The sequence below is a fragment of the Bombus impatiens genome, unplaced genomic scaffold (genome assembly GCF_000188095.3).
Source record: "Bombus impatiens unplaced genomic scaffold, BIMP_2.2 scf_0361, whole genome shotgun sequence".
Classification (NCBI taxonomy): Eukaryota; Metazoa; Arthropoda; class Insecta; order Hymenoptera; family Apidae; genus Bombus; species Bombus impatiens.
The window spans coordinates 526,373-526,857 of NT_176780.1; the positions used below are offsets into that span (position 1 = coordinate 526,373).

Sequence of the window (485 nt, forward strand, 5' to 3'; positions counted from 1 at the left end):
CGACTCCGTGTCTGTCGAGGCAGCGCGCGAGGTTCTCCGCTGCGAATCACACGAGACGCTGGCCGTTCGGATCGAATTCGAAGCGCTGCAAGTCGGCGAATACGCACCGAGAAATTCGACGTTGATCGAGACCAGTGATCCCCGTGCTTCGAGGTCTCCCGGAGTGGACGGTCCTGGAAGATCGTCGTTTCCGCACAAGGACGACGAGAACGATTCGCCGGCTCGACGAAGCCAGTTCCGCCGACGCGATCCCTCGCCCTTCTCCTTTCCCTCCTCCCGTTCTTCCTCTTCGTCGCGTCGCTCGCCTGACGGAACATCCTCGCGTGAAACTCGCGCGTTCAGGCGCTCTTTGCCGTACCTGCTTAACCACAGCAAGTACCTACGAAAGTGGCAATACTTACGCGTGTTCGAATCGACCGACGCTAATCCGAATACGTTGAAATGTCGCGATATGGATCCTGGAGGAGTGACGTACGGCGGCGGTG

General features: G+C 59.2%; 2 protein-coding genes across 2 annotated transcripts in view; both read right to left on the reverse strand.

Annotated features, from left to right (window-relative positions):
- LOC100747328 overlaps positions 1-485 on the reverse strand; it is a 22,164-nt gene that overhangs the window by 15,401 nt on the left and 6,278 nt on the right. The gene's annotated exons all lie outside the window — the stretch shown is intronic.
- Positions 1-485, reverse strand: part of LOC100740417 — a 5,257-nt gene that overhangs the window by 1,520 nt on the left and 3,252 nt on the right. Inside the window, 2 exon segments of the mRNA XM_024367761.2 lie at positions 1-305; positions 402-485. The exon segment at positions 1-305 is cut by the window's left edge and continues 6 nt beyond it; the exon segment at positions 402-485 is cut by the window's right edge and continues 158 nt beyond it. Of these exon segments, the coding sequence (XP_024223529.1) occupies positions 1-305; positions 402-485 (389 nt within the window).